Here is a 13,377-nt window from a genome sequence, read left to right as displayed (position 1 = left end):
AAGAGCATGTACCTTGGTTGCGGGCACATACCCAGTAGGGAGTGTGCAGGAGGCAGCTGATCGATGTTTCTCTCTCATCGATGTTTCTAACTCTCTATCCCTCTCCCTTCCTCTCTGTAAAACATCAATAAAAAATATATTTAAAAAAAAACTATATGAAAAAAATAAATAAAGTACATTTAGTTTTGATATGAGTAGAACTAAAAGTTTTTAAAATATGGAATGTCTTAGTTTTTTTTTATAAGAAGCAGTTTTAAAAAATGACACTAGGAGAAACACCAAACATGGTAGTTGAATTTTAAAAGTTATGGTTTATGAATTTACTATCCTCCATGTATCTAGTAGATTCAACTTATTTTCAAATAGAGACTTAAAGAAGAAGGAGGCAATAGGGTCTCATAATGTACCATTCTCAACTTTTTTGACATGGAATTTTATCTAATTAACCTTATTTTTTCAGCTTTTACCAACAAGGATTTCTTCTTCTAGTATTTTCTTTTTATTTCCTACCTGAACTTCTGAAAACTCAAGTTTGCCTTTATTTGGATAAGTTATTTTATATTTATTGTATGTCTAAAGATAATTTTTTGGCATTATATAAAAGATGCAGTTGTTGCAGAAATACAAAGTTCTCAAAAAGCAAGAAAGAGCCTGGCCGGTATGACTTAGTGGTTGAGCATCAACCCATGCACCAAGAAGTCACCCTTCAATTCCTGGTCAGGGCACATACCCAGGTTGCAGGCTCAATCCCCATTAGGGGACTTGCAGGAGGCAGCCAATTGATGTTTCTCTCTCATCGATGTTTCTATCTCTCCCTCTCCTTTCCTCTCTCTCTAAAATGAATAAAAATATATTTTTTAAAAGAAAGAAGCAAGAGGAAAATAAAAGGCCAGGCAGTATAAAGTGTTGTTTGTTTGTTTTTAGCTAAATTTAAAAAAGGATAGTCTTGGCAGAATTTCAAGCCTTATCTTGGACCAAACATGGGAAATAGTGTTATTATTTTATAATGTTTTAAAGATTTGGAAAATCTTAGATTGGGAGCAAACCCCGTCTAGCTTCACATCTCATGTAGGAATTCAATCTACATGTGGTATTATCTAGACTTGGCTTGATTACTTTCAGTGATAAGGAAGTAACTACTTCAATGCAGGATGAGATGAAGGGATTGGGCTACTACAAGGTTGTCTTACCCACATCCCTCTGGAAAAGTAGTATCTTCCTCTAGCAATGGCAGGGTTAAGGATACTAGGTCCTAGCCTGTTTGGCTCAATGGATAGAGCATTAGCCTGATGACTGAAGGGTCCTGGGTTTGAGTCCAGTCCAGGGCATATACCTTGGTTGCAGGCTCAATACCCAGCCCTGTTTGGGGTGGGTGTGGGAAGCAACCAATTGATGTGTTTCTCATGTCGATGTTTCTCTCTGTCTTTCCCCCTCCCTTCCACTCTCTGAAAATAAATGGGGGGGAAAGGATAATAGGAGAAATACTCTCAAAGTGGCAAAGAAAATGGATAATTGTAAGAGAGGAGAGAGGCTTTTCTTATGATTTGATAATGAACAGATCAGGCTTTCACTTTCAGTTATTAGTGGCTACTGTTTATTGGAATTTGTTATCATCAGACTAAGACAAAGCTATTGTTAAGTGTCACAGGCAAACCTCCCTTCCTAATTTTAGTACAAGCTTAGGTCAACCCTAATTTGCCAGATTTCATTTTCTTTTCCTTTTTGATGTTGTCCTGCCCCAGCCACCTGCTTGAGACAGCCCATAGCACTGCTCTTCTCACAGGCCTGCTGCCTCCTGACCCCCCACACTGCCATCTTAGACTAGATTTCATTTTACTGGCCATATTTGAGCTACAGAATTTTTCTTTACACTCTGACTTGCTTAGGGGCTTACGTCTTCTTTTTGATCCTCTAAATGTATTATCTTTTAAAATGGCACTCAAAACGTCTTAATGTATAACTGACAACTTCTTAAGCCCTCTAGGGTATTCTGTCCCCTCACACAAAAATAGCCTCTCATTTGGGAGAACAGGAAGGAGAACTCTGTCTCTCTAATAAAAAAGGATATGTATACTTTTCATAAAAATCTTTATCTTCAATTCACATTTGTTTCATAACTCAGTTTATCCCAGAATAGATTTGTTGTTGTTAATCCTCACCTGAGGATGCTTTTCCATTGATTTCTAGAGTGAGAGGGAAGAGAGAGACAGAGAGAGAGAGAGAAACATCGATGTGAGAGAGACACATCAACTAGTTGCCTCCCACAAGGTATCAAGCCTGCAACCGAGGTATGTGCCTTGATCAAAATTGAACCCGGGACACTTCAGTCTGCAGGCCAATCCTCTATCCACTCAACTAAACTGGCCAGGGCTCACAGAATAGATATTTTGAAGAGCATTCTAACTTGTTTCATCATAGCCTTTATGGATATTTAATATATTCATCACCTTAATAACTCCTTACCTGATAAATATATTTATCATCTTAATATGTTCATTACTTACCTCTTGCCATGGGCACTGGGTATTTTTGTTAGAGGATCCAGCTTAAATTTTCGCTTAATGTCAGAAACTGCCATTTGGCCAGTAACTCTGTCTGGAATTCAGAAGGTACAATTAAGGCTCACAGATTAATTTCTCTACAGTACAACTTTCTTTTGCAACGTTCTCAGTTCAAGACCTGAAATTTGAAGTCCAGGGCCTCAAGGCATGGTAAGATGTATAAATTAAAGTTAGAGGTTTGTGCAAAGTTGGAAAGCCATGTGGAAGGTCCCCTTGGAATATGTAGAAAAATTATTTCAGGACAAAATTTATTTTTGAAATCAATGGGACATTTCATGTTATAACTGACAGAATAAAATGTTATAGCACTTCCAAAATACTTACCTGTTTATATCTTGGATACCTATGTAGTAGTAAGTAGATTTTTCCAGGGCTTCCTTCTGTGAGGTCCCTCTGAAACCCATGTGGTTTATTATGAACCCATAGATCTTAAAAGTAGAACAGGAGTGGGATACAGTGCTGTTTTGCTACCCTACACCGTCCTGAATGGACTCAACCACTATGGCCTCCCTAGTCCTTCTTTTCCACTCTGCATAGTTAGAGAGTTGGGGCCTATGAACCAGAAGCTGGGATGGTAGGGCTCCCCACTTTTATTGTCGGTTGTATCTCTGCAATGATCTTTTCAAAATGTAGAGTGTATTAGGTGGTTCATTGAGAAGAAAACTGGGTTACTGACTTAGGAATATTAGACAATTATATACTATTAAACTGTGAAGGAAAAGTCTCTGGTTAGAGTTCGATCAATTTTCCAGGTCTTCATCTCAGAACCTAGAAAGCAGTTGTTCCTAAACAACTCAATGGCATGTGCTGAAAATCTGGAAACCTACCACAGAGCTGGCACTCCGGAGAGGATCACAATTTAGGCACTTGAAAGGTGCTGTGAAGTCAACCTCATGGCTCAAAATTATCATTCCTTTAAAAAACTATTTTCAACATCTCATAGAGATTATACATTTTTTTTTAAAAAAAGGACTCTGTAGATTCCCACAAAATTCATATATTTATCTATTTTTAGACCATGCTACTTACCACTTCTGGGCTTCAACCAGATCAAGAATCCCATAAAGGGTTTGTTCCATCATACAACTGTGACCTCATTCACTTCTTAGGTACAGGCACAGGGTGAGAATGACCCACAAGCTCCTTCTAGCTTTAGAGCAACTGTGTTTTCAATGTGGTTCATTCAGCACCCTTGAGGTATGTGTGGGTATAAATTGCAGAATCAGAATGTTGACAACATTGGGACTTCAGGGAAGGTGAATTAAAAAACAATACTGTATTAATATATTTCCACATTAAACATTAGTGAATTGAAAATTGTTCAAGTAAAAATTTTACCCAACACCTTGTTTGAATGGTGATTAAGAACAATTTCATTGATTGTTTAAGCCTAGGAAGAGGGACCAAAAAATCAAACTCTTATTGGTTTGTAGTCTATAGTATTATTGGAAAGAGAACTTTAAAAAGAGCAATTAAAGAAAGGATTATGATTGTTTTAATCAGAAACTTTAATATTCAATATCTAATATGTCTCTTGGTATTGTAAATCCCCAGCACTGGAATTAGGTGTGTGTTTTGTTTTTTATAGTAACCACCCTGATACCTCAGTGTGGTTGGATTTGCATTTCCCTAATGATTAGTGACGTTGAGTATCTTTTCATATGATTGTTGGCTATTTGTATATCTCCTGTGGAAAATGTCTATTCATGTCTTTTGCCCACTTTTTAATAGGTTTTTATTATTGTTGTTGAGTTATAGTTCTTTATATATTCTGGATATTAACCTGTAATCAAAGATTTGTGATTTGTAAATATTTTCTTCCATTCTATAGGTTGCCTTTTTGTTCTGTTGTCTATGTTATTTGATGCACAGTCTTAAATTTTTATGTAGTCCAAGTTACCTATTTTTACTTTTCTTGCCTGTGCTGTTGGTATCATATCTAAGAAATCATTGCCAAATCCAATGTCATAAAGCTTTTCTCCTATATTTTCTTTGAAGACTTTTATAGTTTTAGGTCTTATGTGTAGGGAGAAGTAAAATTTTATATGTAGCATGTAACTCTGAGGGAGAAATAGTCTAGTGTGAAAGAAGAGCAAAAGCATGTAGAGTAAGCATAGATCAGGAGACAAGGAACAGTTCAGCCACATTAGAGGATGGGATTACATGAAGATAGTGGTAGCAAAAAAGATTAAGTATATTGGTTTGGGGTTGGTTATTAGTTCAGAGATGACAAATTTCATCCCCACACAAGTTTAATTTGGCTTATACATCTTTTAAAAAGCTTTTGAATTTCATAAGTGAACACATGCCTAAATTAACTCTATGACTTCTCATGAAAAAATCCAAAGATTAGAAAATATAGGGCCCACATTCCTGCTTAGCAATAATTGGCAGGAAAAGCAACTTCACCCCTTTAAATGGAACTTAAGATTTCCTGATTGCCACAATCCCTGTCATTTTTTTCTAGTCTCTTATACTAAGCATGTCACTCATTTAACTTGGTTTTTGTGTCGTTTTTTCTAGTCTTATACCAAGCATGCTACTCGTTTAACTTGGTTTTTGTAGACACGTGTACATCTTGATTGTTGAGCTAAGGGAATGTGGACTTTATTAGTATTGAGGAATCCTGAAGATACCTGAATAGAGATGTTGCATGAATATATCTGTTTGCTATGGGAATTAATTCAACCACATCAAAGAATTGCCTAGGCTCATTGCCTAGGAAGTGAGTTAGATGGGGCAGACTATCTGGTATTAGGCTTCTCCTTATGTAGTATTTTTTTATGTTATTTTATTTTTTTCACATTTTTTTTCACTTGAGGAGTAGGATATTTTTTCCATTGATTTTTAGAGAGAGTGGGAAGGAAGGAGGGGAAAGGGAGAGAGAGAGAGGAAAGAAACATCGATGTGAGAGACACATTGATTGGTTGCCTTCCTCATGTGCCCTGACCGGGGACAGGGATGGAACTTGCAACCCAGGTACATATGTACCCTCAACTGGGAATTGAACCCACACCCTCCAGTGCTCAGGCTGATGCTCTCTAACCACTTAGCAACATCAGCCAGGGCTGTAGTACTTTTCATTAAACAAGAAAAAGGAGTTCTATGGGAAAAGGTTATTTCTCAATGTTGTTTATAATTTGTGAACTCTGAAAATCCAATATCTTAGGTAATGTCTAGTTCATCCTTGCAGTTAAAGATGTATAAGCCTTAATGAGAAGAGAATCTCACCAGTTGTAATTACATTTGCCAAGTATTCCATTGTGTAGATGTACCACAGTTTTTTATCCACTCATCTGCTGATGGGCCCTGAGGCTGTTTCCAAATCTTAGCTATTGTAAATTGTGCTGCTATGAACACAGGAGTGCATATATTCTTTCTGATGAATGTTTCGGGTTTCTTAGGTTATATTCCTAGAAGTAGGGTCACTGGGTCAAATGGGAGTTCCATTTTTAATTTTTTGAGAAAACGCCATACTCTTTTCCACAGTGACTGCACCAGTCTGCATTCCCACCAGCAGCACTGTACTAGGGTTGCTTTTTCTCCACAACCTCACCAACACTTGTCATTTATTGATTTGTTGATGATAGCCATTCTGGCGGGTGTGAGGTGATATCTCATTGTCATTTTGATTTGCATCTCTCGCATGATTAGTGACTTTGAGAATTTTTTTTCATGTCTCTTGGCTTTTTGCAGGTCCACTTTGGAGGTGTCTATTTATGTCCTTTGCCCACATTTTTTAATTGGATTGTCTTCCTTAATTTGTATGAGTTCCCTATATATTTTGGAGATTAACCTCTTATCAGATGTATCATTGGCAAATATGTTCTCCAATGTAGTGGGCTCTCTTGTTATTTTGTTGAGGGTTTCTTTTGCAGTGCAGAAGCTTTGTATTTTAATGTAGTCCCATTTGTTTATTTTCTCCGTAATTTCCACTGTCTTAGGAGATGCATTGGTAATTTGTAATATGTACGACTTTTGGTGCCTATGTTTTCTTCTAGGACTTTTATGGTTTCACATCTTACAGTTAAGTCTTTTACCATGTTTCCAGATCTTGGCTATTGTAAATAATGCTGCTATGAACATAGGGGTGCATATATGCTTTCTGATTGGTGTTTTGGGATTCTTGGGATATATATCCTTTTGATTGCTGGTTCAAAAAGCAGTTCCATTTTTTAATTTTTTAAGGAAACTCCATGCCGTTTTCCACAGTGGCTACACCAGTGCACTAGGGTTCCCTTCTCTTCACATCCTCGCCAGCACTTGTTGTTTGTTGATTTATTGATAGTCGCCATTCTGACTGGTGTGAGAATAAAAACTACCTCATTGTAGTTTTTATTTGCTTCTCTCTAATTATTAGAAAAAGTAAGATTTGAAACTTGCTACAATAACAATAAATTACCTTCTAAATGTACTTATACATAAAGAAAAACTCTAGTTAATGAGGCAGAATGATGGAAAATTATTGGTATAGTTTGGATCAAATCACTATAAAAATATGAGGATTTACAGAGTCAATATATACACCTATGACCCTTACATTTCTTTATGGTGAGCTACTTAGTGGCAAAGACTGCCTTTGTCATCTTAGCACACTTACAGTCGAACATAAAACCTGGTATGGTCAAGGCTCAATAAATGTTATTGAATAAATTGGAAGATGGGGGAAAATACAAACAGCTGAAACCAGAAATTCTGCATATTCATACTCAGGTTTAGTCACTAGATGGCATTAAATATTTTAAAAGTCATGTTATACCTAGAAAATGTCTTGAGTATATAGAATTCCTCATAATATCCCAATGTTAGAATGGGTAAAAACAATTCTAAAAATTTTCTAAGGCCACATATAAAGGTTTTATGTATGTATGATGAACTTTTAAAAATATATATATTTTTTATTGATTTCAAAAAGGAACGGAGATGCAGAGAGAGAAATATCAATGAGAGAGAATCATTGATTGGTTGCTTCCTACACCCCCCCTCCCCCCATTGGTGATTGAGCCCACAACCAGGGCATGTGCCCTGACCAGAATCAAACTGTGACCTTCTGGTTCATAGATCAATGATCAACCACTGAGCCACTCCGGCTGGGCGATGAACTTTTGATAACCCTAGTCCTTTGCCTACCCCATTGAACAACAACAACAAAACCCCACAAAAACTAATGTGCTGCATGAAATAAGGCACAGACTATTCCCTATTTCCAAGAAACTTTGAGGAGTTTACTTCAAGGAGCACCATGTCACTATTTTTAAAAAATATATTTTATTGATTTTTTTACAGAGAGGAAGGGAGAGGGATAGAGAGTTAGAAACATCGATGAGAGAAAAACATCGATCATCTGCCTCCTGCACACTCCCTACTGGGTATGTGCCCGAAAGCAAGGTACATGCCCTTGACCAGAATAGAATCTGGGACTCTTGAGTCCGCAGGCCGACGCTCTATCCACTGAGCCAAACTGGTTAGGGCACCATATCACTATTAAAACCATTAAATATTTTGGCCAAATTTGTCCCAAGAAACTTTGAGGAGTTTACATAGGCCAATTTTTTGGAGACTGTAAAAAAATAAAAAGAGAGACCTTGAAAAATTCTATGGGAATGTTAGAGTTAGTGAAGATAAGGGATTTTCGAAAGCAAGAAATTTCCTTATTTTTTATAATGTCTATTTGAAACATAGAATACTTGCAAACTATATTAGTTACGAAACACGATAACCACCAAACCACTGTGAACCCACCATTTAAAAACATTGTTATAATACCATTAGAAGCCCAATGCATGAAATTCGTGCAAGAGTAGGCCTTCCTTCCCCTGGCTGCCGGCACGGGCTTCCCTCCGGCCGCCAGCAGGCACCCAGAAACTGGGCTTTCCTGGCAGCCCTGGCTTCGTCCGGAAGGTCATCTGGAAGGACGGCCAGTCTAATTAGCATATTACGCTTTTATTATTATAGAAGATTTCATCTGCTTCTGTGCTTTTCCCATTTCATTCTCCTGCTTGCTCCATAAAGAGCACAGATTTTTAAAAATTTACCAACCTCTTGCCCTAGCCAGTTTGGCTCAGCAGATAGAGCCTCCACCTGTGGACCAAAGGGTCCTGGGTTCAATTCTGGTCAAGGGCACGTACCTCGGTTGCAAGCTCCTCCCTGGCCTGGGCCCTGGTGAGGGCTAGTGCAGGAAGCAACCAATCAATGTGTCTCTCACATTGATGTTTCTCTCTTGGTCTTTCCTTCTTTATTCCACTCTCACTAAAAATCAATGAAAAAATACCCTCTGGTGAGGATTAACAACAACAACAAAAATTTACCAACCTCTTGCTTTTTACACATAATTTTAAACAGGATAAACAAATTATTCCTTAATTTTGTTTTCACGCTCTATAAAATTGTTATGCTATAGCAATCTGAGACTTGCTTTTTCATTCAATATTATATTTCTAAGACTCATCCATATAGTATATTGCAATCATTCATTTCCACCGCTAGTATTCCATTATATGCCAATTGTATGTACCACAATTTATTGTTTGGAGGATTTTTTGTTGTTGTTAATCCTCACCCGAGGATATGTTTCCATTGATTTTTTGGGAGAGTGGAAGGGAGAGGAAGAGACAGAAAGAGAGAGAAACATCGATGTGAGAGGGACACATCGATTGGTGGCCTGCATGCCCCGACCTGGACCAGGGCCAGGATGAAGCCTGCAACCGAGGTATCTGCCCTTGACCAGAAGCTAACCCGCCACCCTTCAGTCCTCGGGCCAAACGGGCGAGGGCTGTTTTGTTTGTTCATTTTTGCTACTGAGATCAGTGCTGCCTTGAGCATTCTTGAACATGTCTCCTTGCACATGAGTGCAAGAGATTTTCTGGGATTTATAGATAAGAGTGGACCTTCTAAGCCATGGGCTATGAAAACCTTAAGACATACTACCTAATGTTTTTCAAAGTTGCCTTACCACTTTCACCACATTTACGACTTGGATGAACAGGCTTCTTAATCTGTGCCCATTTGGTGGGTATGCAAAGGTTATGGGTGACAGTGGTCTCTGCTTAACAAAGACTGAGAGCACGCCCTCTGCACCAAGAACCTGTGCCCTGGAGGATCCCGCAGGCCCCGCCCCCGGAAGCTTCCGGCCTCGTAGACAAACTGCTGCCCAGGGCTCTCTCCTCCTGGTCTCGGTGTCGCCCAGGGAGCGGGACGCGTCCCCAGCACGGTGACCCCTCCTTCTAGAACTACCGCCACTGGCCCCTCGCTAGGCCCCTGGACTGAGTCTGTCTCGGGCCCTTTATGGAGCCCTCACTCTCCTTCGTGAACGTTCTACATTCTCCCTCGCACCATGTGGCGCTCGCCTCCCTCGGCCTCGGAAGCTCGTCCTTCCCTTCGCCTCAGTGAGTCTGGCCTCCCCACCTCTGTCCCCTGAGAGCCTCACTTTCGGCCCCTTGGGTTCCCTCCCGGGTTCCCTCCCTTCCTCCCACCACCCTCACTCCCTGCCACCAGCGCCCGGAACCCAGTTCCGAGGCGTCTGTCGGCTGGTCCTCACCTCGTCCCACAGCACCTCGTTCCGCTCCGCTGCCTTCAGCGCTTCCGCTCTGTGATGCCCCGCCCCCGGGTCACCTGACCCAGCTCGAGGCCCCGCCCATTCAGCATCTCCGCCAGGGGCCCCTGGGCGGGAGCGAGGGCTCAGCTCTGCGCAGACTGGACTGCCCGGTGCGTTGGAGCCGCGCTGGTCTGCGCCACCTTTTAAGGGCCTGTGACCTCAACTACTATAGTGGCAGGCTTCCCTCTGCGTGCTTTTCTTCCCGCGCCCGGGCCTCCATTTCGCCCTCCAGCCTTCATGCTCCTATTCTTCACATAGCTCTGTTCATTCTCTGGCCCTCTGTTTCGCCCTTGTCTGGCTCCATTTCAATATTACTTAAATGGACAAGAAGTAATATTGAAATGGGGCCAGAGAATGAACATGATTTCAGAGAGGAGGGGAGAGGGAGAGAGAGAGAGAAACATCAATGATGAGAATCATTGATTGGCTGCTTCCTGCACGCCCCCTACTGGGGAATCAAGGCGCAACCTGGCCATGTGCACTTGACCGGAATTGAACCAAGGACCCTTCAGTCTGCAGGCCCCTGCTCTATCCACTGAACTAAACAGGCTAGGGCTCTTCTTGTCCATCTTTGAATACTTCCCACCTTCCTCTTTTTCTAAACCATTCCATCCTCTTGGTTCTTCTGCTCAAAAGTGAGCAGCAGCTTGAAGCCATTTGTCCCATTGCTTTGCTGACATTTGTTCCAGGCTTCAGAAGACTAATCCTTACTTTTGGGAGACACACTAAGGGGTTTTCTGTTTGTCTGTTTTTGTTTTAATTAACTTCTCTTTCCCTGCATCCTGCAAATGAAATGATACTAGTAAAAGAAAAGACAAAGCGTTTTGTTTTGTTTTCTGGCTTTCCCTAGTTATGATGTTGTTAAAAGGTTGTGTAGAGCCAATTCGGTGAAGTTAATCATTTGCAAGATTTGCTAGAGTTGTAAATGCTCTGTCAAGCAAAGTGTTTCGAAAATATTTCCTTCCTAAAGCCCACAACTTAAAGTATCTTTTCTTTAAAAACATACAAGCAATTTGTTCACATGAATTGATCCAACCTGAGCTCTCCATTATTTACATTGTGGTGAATAGCGTGGGCTTTATAGACAGATCTATCCAAGTTCAATTCTTAACTTTTTATTTAATGAATGCAGTGAGGCAAGTTACTTATGCTTTCTCAGTCTCAATTTTCTCATTCTTCCAGGATTGTGATAATTAAAAATTGCATACGCGCTCAATAAATGTTACAATAGTTAATTCCTTCAGTGATGCTACTTTGTACCTTAAGCACTCCTATGTAGGCATTCTTTAGTACTTTTAAAGAAATATATGTTTAGTGATTTTAAGAGGAAGGGAGAGAGAAAGAGAAACATCAATGATGAGAGAGAATCATTGATCGGCTGCCTCCTGCACATCCCCAACTGGGGATTGAGCCCACAACCTCGGGCATGTGCCCTGACCAGGAATTGAACCATGACCTCTTGGTTCATAGGTCAATGCTCAACCACTGAACCAAACAGGCCAGGGTGAAAACATAGTATTTAGTCTGAGCAGCCACGTGCCCAACTAAAAATTAGGAGTTTTAATATTATGTGAGAAGGGGAAAACATATATGGGGGCACAATGGGTGATTGATTATAAGGGTCAGGAAAAGCAAAGTCCAGCATTCATCAACATTTTTCCTTTTTTAACAAAGTATTTCCATTAATCACCAATGATATTTACACACCCATTACCCTGGCCTCTTCAAAGAATAAGCTAATTGTGTATGAGTCATGGGAAAACCCAACTAATATATTAGGTAAAACACAATGAATAGTGAAACTTTTCCTTTACAAAGTTCTTTTCAGGGACACCAATGGAGGTTTTGCCTTTTAAAGGCTCTTAAATATCCTAAATGTTGCTTTCTAGATACTTATATTCTGTGTGCATTCTTTGTTGTATTGTCAGAAAATACACAACTGATGAAAATGTTTCCTCTATGCAAGAGGTTGGAGAGACATCATTACGACAGCAGCTTCATGGAACACAATCATGTTTCCTGACCTATAATTTTCCTTACACATAGAAACCATTCTCATTAAGTGGATTTAAATGTTCTTATTTACCAATATGGTTAACCTTGATCACACGCATTTATTATTGTTGTTATTTATTTATTTATTTATTTATTTATTTATTTATTTATTTTTAGAGAGGAAAGGGGAGGGAGAGAGAGATAGAAACATCAATGATGAGAGACAATCATTGATTGGCTGCCTCCTGTATGCCCCCTACTGGGAATTGAGCCAGCAACCAGGACAACAAGTACTAAATGGCTTTTTTTGTTTGTTAATCCTCACCCAACGATATTTTTCCCATTGATTTTTAGAGAGATTGGATGGGAAGGAGGGAGAGACAGAGAGAGAGAGGGAGAGAGAGAGAGAAACATTGATGTGAGAGAGACACATTGATTGGTTGCCTTCTGCATGCGCCCCAACCAGGGCCAAGGATCAAATCTGAAACCCAGGTACATGCCTTTGGCCAGAATCAAACCCCTGACCCTTTGGTGTGTAGGCCAATCTTCTAACCACTTAGCAACACTGTTCAGGGCCTAAATGGCTTATTTGCTATTTCTTCCTCACATCAGTATGAAGAATGAGTGCACTAAAATTCTGAGACAACCTTCTTGTAATTGGTCCCAGTGGTTATTAGATGACTCTTACTCTAGAGTCAGACTACAGAGACCAAGAGTTAAGGGATTACAAATATGATTTCACATGTAGCTTTTCATTTAGTTTCCACATAAGGTCCTCCATTTTCATCCAGACATTTAGTCATTAGTTACCATAATGTAAATAAAACAGTGGGTCTTACAAAATTTCATCATAAAAGGACTCAGTCTATGTTCACATTATCTTTTTATGCCATGCACTCTATTGTGTTTAAAAATTTACATTAGTAAGGAATGTAAGACTCAAAGGCAACAATTATGTTATGAGTGTTCTGTAAAATACTTCAATCCCACTCTGCTGGCGCTCAATACATTTTAAATTGCAAGTGAACGTACATATTCTAAAGTCTTATTCTGGCATCCTATTGGATGACAACGTTAACGATTAAGATTTCAACCCCATCTCCCGTGAATACCTGTGAGAGTATTTTCTTGCTTCAGCTTGGTACCCATAAGAAGTTTTCTTAGATGCCTGCCAAGTATTTTGTTAGCTGCCCTCCCCTCCCTGTGATTCTGATCTATTACTTTTTT

The 13,377-nt window shown here is 39.6% G+C and overlaps 1 protein-coding gene across 1 annotated transcript in view; it reads right to left on the bottom strand.

Annotated features, from left to right (window-relative positions):
- Positions 1 to 10,136, bottom strand: part of EFCAB3 (EF-hand calcium binding domain 3) — a 26,246-nt gene extending 16,110 nt beyond the window's left edge. Inside the window, exons 1-2 of the mRNA XM_005858596.2 lie at positions 10,099 to 10,136; positions 2,505 to 2,595 (exon numbers count right to left, since the gene is read on the bottom strand). Of these exons, the coding sequence (XP_005858658.1) occupies positions 2,505 to 2,578 (74 nt within the window). The 5' untranslated portion in view covers positions 2,579 to 2,595; positions 10,099 to 10,136. The remainder of the gene's footprint in view (positions 1 to 2,504; positions 2,596 to 10,098) is intronic.
- Positions 10,137 to 13,377: the final 3,241 nt, after the last annotated feature.

Source organism: Myotis brandtii, unplaced genomic scaffold (genome assembly GCF_000412655.1).
Source record: "Myotis brandtii unplaced genomic scaffold, ASM41265v1 scaffold120, whole genome shotgun sequence".
Classification (NCBI taxonomy): Eukaryota; Metazoa; Chordata; class Mammalia; order Chiroptera; family Vespertilionidae; genus Myotis; species Myotis brandtii.
The sequence above is the reverse complement of the archived record's forward strand: the minus strand, read 5'-3'. Positions and strand labels throughout refer to the sequence as shown.